Source organism: Taudactylus pleione, unplaced genomic scaffold, assembly GCF_031769625.1.
Source record: "Taudactylus pleione unplaced genomic scaffold, aTauple2 ptg000090l, whole genome shotgun sequence".
Classification (NCBI taxonomy): Eukaryota; Metazoa; Chordata; class Amphibia; order Anura; family Myobatrachidae; genus Taudactylus; species Taudactylus pleione.
This window is the reverse complement of record NW_028284492.1, coordinates 6,906,919-6,912,918: the sequence shown is the minus strand read 5'-3', so window position 1 is coordinate 6,912,918 and position 6,000 is coordinate 6,906,919. Positions and strand designations below refer to the sequence as shown.

Below are 6,000 nucleotides of genomic sequence, written 5' to 3'. Positions count from 1 at the left end.
ACTTCTATACAAAAAACTGTCTTTATCCGGAACTCTGTTGAAAGTTCCGATTATTCCAGGCTGCACCTTCTTTCGGTTCATTTATAAGACCACATAAGGACAGTAGCGCCAATCATCTGAACCTATTTTTATCTTTACCGTATATGTGCAATTCTCAAATATTTGCGTCATATTGGCACCGCCTCCCAGTGATGTTGCGGCGAGGTCAATGGCTGGGGAGGCACACTTGTAGATGGGTCTAAGTGGTGGGAGCCTGTCTCACCCCCTACTCACTGTAACCCCTCCCTCACTACACTAAGCGTCAGTGTCCATTGATTCTCCTATCTGCATCACTGTGTCTTCTCTTGCTCCTTAGCTCCGATCTCTAAACACTACAGTGCACTTCCTCGTTCCATAACATATCCAAGGTGTCCATCAGTGCTCCACGCATGTCCCCCATACCTCTATGAGCTCTCTTTCTGTGCAGCTTACTGCCCATGGTGTGGCCCCCTCCCTTAGCTCTGCAAGCAGTGTTTGACTATACAGAAGCGAGGCTGAGCTGTTGCTGCATTAACTCTTGTCCCCCTCCAGTCCCAGGGAGCTCCACAAAGTTGGTGAGTGTTAACTATAAAAATGAATACAATAAACAAAGATGTTTATACGTTATAAATGTCTTATTTGTATTATTCTAATCATTTTTATATCAAATCTCAGGGGAATGACAGGGCCTCCCGACTACCCGTCCCTGCCGCCCAGAGCCGGATTAAGGGGGGGAGGGGGGGCACAGGGGGTGTGACAATATATGTATGTGTATAACTGTGGTTATGTGTACAACAGTATGTATGTATGTGTATATGTGTGAGACTGTATATGGGTAAAACATGTACATATGGAGTGTATGTGTGCATACCCCCCAAACATCACGACTGAGGTGCAACAGTCCTGTTTTTTTGGGTGCTATCACACCTGTAGGCTGGAGGAAAGGTAGGGAGGGCAGCCTAGCATCTAAGAAAGTGATGTGCATGCCCCCAACGTGAAATGAATTGGGGATGTGCTATGTGGCCATACCCCATTTTCTTTAGCGTGTCCAAGGCTTGCATACAAGGACTTGATCCCCGTTTCCCAAATGTTGCCCTCTAGGGCCCTCCAAAGCTTTAATCCAGCTCTGCTGCCGCTTCCTCCCAGTAGACCAGCAAATCGCAGGATTTCACTGCGAGGTGGCACGGCTCCAATCGCAGGCCCACATCTCTCAGCAAATACAAATTAGGGCCATCAAGGGGGGTTTATGGTTACTCAGAAACCCTCCAGGATGCGCTACTGATCACGTAATTTTTTTTTTCTGATATAGCGCATTTGGAAATTTCAAGCAGTATTTCAGTTGCACAGTAAAAAAAAGGAGCAGCATATCAAATATACAAAAATAGCGTGGCATTGACACTCGTTATTAAATAACTCATAAACAAACTTTATAGATGTGCTCCAAATTCCGTGCAAAAAGACACGTGCTTTGGTATTTATTCTAATCATGTGACATGAAGACAAATGTCATGTACTTTGTAACGGAGATTGTACTATACGGTGCATATAGTGAAGTTGCTACTGTACATACATAGAACGTCATCAGCGCATACACAACACAAGAAGAGTAATGTGTTTAGGTGATGAGAAATGCACCAGCAAGATAAGTAATATACAGCACATTTCCTGCATTGCATAGGGAGCGTGCATCTGGCTCTGCAAGTAACAATCCCAGCACGGCCTGTTAGCAGTGGTCACGGTATGCTGGGTGTTGTAGTCTCCCAGCATCTGGCATCCTGTGCAAGGAGCAATACAGCTGAAAGTAGTTGATTCTTGCTATTATGTGTGGGGAACTGGGAACAGAATTCCCCCTTGCGTGACGTCACAGTGATCTCATGCAGCAGCAGCAGCTGCCGGGAGCGCGGCCTGGAAGGAAGGAGTGCTACTGTCACGGCCACGCCCACGGGAGAAAGTTTTGGTGTGTACACTCAGTGCTAGGGTGTCACTCTGCTGCACTCAGGAGCTGTCACTGAGGCCGCTGGTCAGGAAGGGTGAGAGCACAATGACTGACGCCTTACAGTGGCTGACAGCAATCATTGCAGCTGGGCTGCTGGTAATCGTCTCCTTGATATGGGTCAGGCTAAGGAGGAGGTAAGTGGGGTTACAGTGTATGCACTCAGCAAGGCATCCTCTGGCACTACAGCAGCCGTGTACCTGCACATTCCAGCATGCCCTGCAACAGTTATAGCATGCCCTAACAGCAAAACGGTGGCAAGGCATGCTGGGATGTGTAGTTCCACAGCAGCTGGAAAGCCACAGGTTGCATAATCCTGCACTATAAGGTAACTAATGAATGATACAACTTTGCAATTACAAATACTTCTTCCATTCTACCAGGTTCTCTCACTCAGCACAACCGTTGTTTTATATTGCTTTGGGGTAAATGCTGTATATACAGTACATTGCTTTGGGGTAAATGCTGGATATACAGTACATGGCTTTGCTGGTACTATAAAAGTAATGCTGAGTACACTGAACAAGGGTCAATGTCCCTTTTAAAATCAATGCCAGCGAGCTCTAGAGAATTTCATATACCAAGAAATGTTGCTCTGTTATATAGAGAACAAAATGAGTCTTAATTATCTTGTGATTTACAGTGAATACAAACAAATATGATAAATTGCAGGGTAACACACTAAATATAATTATGCAGAAATAAGAATAGACTAAAAATAATAGATATTATGTAGAATTCTATAGATATTTCTCAACACTAATAAGAAGTAAAGGATATATTTGTAAAATATGCCCATTTTAAAGACACTGCTCTCTCAGACCACTGCTGTGGTGGACAGAAGGGGTGTGTGTGCCTTGATGATAACGCTGGGCATACACTGCCAGACAAAATGCGTGTCAGACTGACAGACACTACACCCTAAGGATATCACTGGCATACAGTGTGAGATATACAGTGTATTGGCCCTGATATCTGCGCTCCTCCCTTGGGGGAGGGGATATTTGTCTGTTCCTTCCCTGTGAAGGAACAAGGGAAATGTCTGGTCGTCGGCCGGGGCTGGGCATACACTGCCCAATGTGGTCGACTTTTAACTTACAAAATATTGCATCGGAAGCACATGCTGGATGATCCGGCATGACCGATCGATATTTTGGCATCGGTCGGCCTCACACACAGTACAATTATCGGAGCGATATGCCAATATTGCGCTGATCGGCCTGATAATCACATAGTGTATGCACAGTTTAAGGAATAGTATTAGACTACTTGAGCTGGGTACGGACTATGCGATTCTTGGCCCGACATGGCTATATTTGTCAGGGCCGATAATCGTGTAGTGTGTACGCAGCACCAGGTACCGACGGTCAGTCCAAAACCTGTGAGATTGGCTCACTATTTATCATGTACTGCATATGCTACAGTATGTTGGCCCCGTCTTTTTGGTATTGTTCAGAAAGTGCAGTGTGTACGGACCTCTGCCTGGTGTATGCAGATAGTTTATCGTACACACGTCTCGCTTGTGGATATTTGTATTCAAATAAGCTATGACGTGACTTCCCTTGGATATACAGTACACTTACCAGTTGTCCACCCAAAGTGTCAGGCCTAATGTCACAGCTGGGTGGGCAATTAAATTTGCCCGCCCAGTTGAGCTGTCACTCACCGCCGGGTCCCTGCAGCATGTGTACGGGCTATCGGCAGGTGGCCCATACAAACCAGCAGATGCACCAATATATCTGCAGATATATCGCCCATCTTTTGTGCCGCACAGCCGATGTGATATGTCTGTCTTTATGTCGATATGACAATGTCATTCACAGACATATCGGAGCTACACAACCGCCGAAGCGCTCACTATATATCGGCCGTTCTACTGACCGACTGATATATCACCCAGTGTTTACCCAGCTTAAATGATTATTGGGCAGTGTGTACCCTGTATACAGCAGTTTTGGGATTGTTTTGGTCAGTCTGAATCGGTCTAATCGTTAGCCTTGCAAAATCTTATAGTCTGTATTCAGCTTTACTGATACTGTTAGAAGGCATCATGTGTTTGCAGTAATATAAACAATCCTACAGACATTCAACATTTAGGGGCTCATTTATCAATGAGTTTTATCATACGCAACAAGTTTTAAAACTTGTTGTGCATGATAAATGTTGCTCAAGCCAATCAGCTCCCAACTGTCATTTTTCAAACAGATGACAGTTAGGAGCTGATTGGCTTGGGCACCATTATACACACCAACTCATTGTGTATGATAAAACTCATTGATAAATTGGTTCCTCCTTGGAAGTAAAAGTCTCAAGGTGAAAAATTCAGCAGCACTGAATGACATTATAGAAAAACAATTTGGTGAGTGATTCAGCAGTTTATAGTTAAATAGCTATAAAAAATGAATATGCTGAGTTCAGTGTACATAGATACATACATACACACACACACACACACACAGATATACAAACATACATTTATATACACACATACATATGTCACACATACCTTACACACACACACACCTACTGTACTGTATGTCACACATACATTACGCACACTTACCTTGCAGCAGCTTCGGGTTGCAGATTTGTGATGAGGATGGGACCTGGCAAGGTGGCACCATGTCATTAGGCCCCTCCCCTAGTGACAAATGCCTAGATTCATGGGTCAAGCAGGAGGGGGTGGAGCCAAATTATGCGATTCTAATGGAATCATGTCATATTGGCTCCGCCTCCTCCCAATTGACCCATGAATCGCAGTATTTTGCAGTGAAGGGGCGGAGCTTAAGAAGATCGTGCCTGCTCTCCAGTTTGTCATGGAGGGTTTCTGGGTACTCAGAAACCCCCCCCCCCCCCCCTGTGTGCGCTAGTGCGGTCCCCTCACCACGACCACAGGAACTAAAAGAATGTACACCCAGCAACAGTATCCGTTCTTATGCCGCATACACACTAGACAATATTAATGATATAGTTATCTTTCATCGCGTTCAATATCGTCCAGTGTGTATGCAAGAAATCGTTAACGGTGCGCGCTCCCGTGGATCGTTAACGTTGTCTGCCATCGCCCGAACATGCAGGGCAACCTGACGATATTATCAGGTTGTGCATGTGCAGGGATGAGGCGGGTGACGTCACTGAACGATATCGTTAATGATATTCAGTGTGTATGCACGATGTCGTTGAGCCGGGTGAAGGGAAAATACTTTATGATATCGCTCATGGAGCATATCGTTAAGTGTGTACCCAGCTTTAGAAATACACCAGATTACAAGCAACTTTAGGTGAGATGTTTGCTACTCACTATATTCCTTTACTTGCTTTCTGGTCTCCAAAGTCATGTTCCTATGATATCCTCAATGTGTACATGTGGGTAAATGGCATATGTATGGGGTATGAATTGAGATGAGAAAGATGTTAATATCAATCTGTTTACAAATATAAATCTTGCATATTTCCAAACGTATACACTTCAACACCTTCTGGTGTGCTCTGTCTGCAGTGAATTAGTGCAATGCTAAACAGATTACAGATAATGGGGGAGATGTATGAAGAGTCGAAGCTGTATCAGCACGTTATGTGCACTGATACCGCTTCTCCCGATGCGTGATAAGGGGGTTGGCGGTAAATGACAGGGGCGCTATGCACCCCTGTCATTATCGGCACTGCTATCTACAAGATTGCATCGCTGTTAGCCTGGGCAATGTATATACGGTCAGTTCGCCTGACCGTTCCTCTCGCTGCAGCTGTCGCTATTTTGCGAACACACTATTTCCGACCGCACTGACTGGTTGGCGCATGCGCATTACGACCCATACGCATGCGCAGTTGTGCGAACTCGGAGGGAACGAGCGGCCACTTACGAGCGGCTCTGAATCAGGCCCTGTGTTCCAGGATTCCTCCTCGCAGTAAGTATCCTGTTACAGTCCCGGCTGGGGATAATTATGTACCATTTCATCCACTATGTCCCACATTGAAAAGAGTCACAAACA

At 45.2% G+C, this 6,000-nt stretch overlaps 1 protein-coding gene across 3 annotated transcripts in view; it reads left to right on the top strand.

Annotated features, from left to right (window-relative positions):
* The first annotated feature begins 1,838 nt into the window (after nucleotides 1-1,838).
* Nucleotides 1,839-6,000, top strand: part of CYP7B1 (cytochrome P450 family 7 subfamily B member 1) — a 217,852-nt gene continuing 213,690 nt past the window's right edge. For 2 of the 3 annotated variants that reach the window (XM_088469323.1, XM_088469326.1), the window contains exon 1: nucleotides 1,889-2,148. In XM_088469323.1, the coding sequence (XP_088325449.1) occupies nucleotides 2,060-2,148 (89 nt within the window). In that variant the 5' untranslated portion in view covers nucleotides 1,889-2,059. Of the gene's footprint in view, nucleotides 2,149-6,000 lie in introns of all 3 variants that reach the window. The other variant, XM_088469325.1, reaches the window with a different exon arrangement.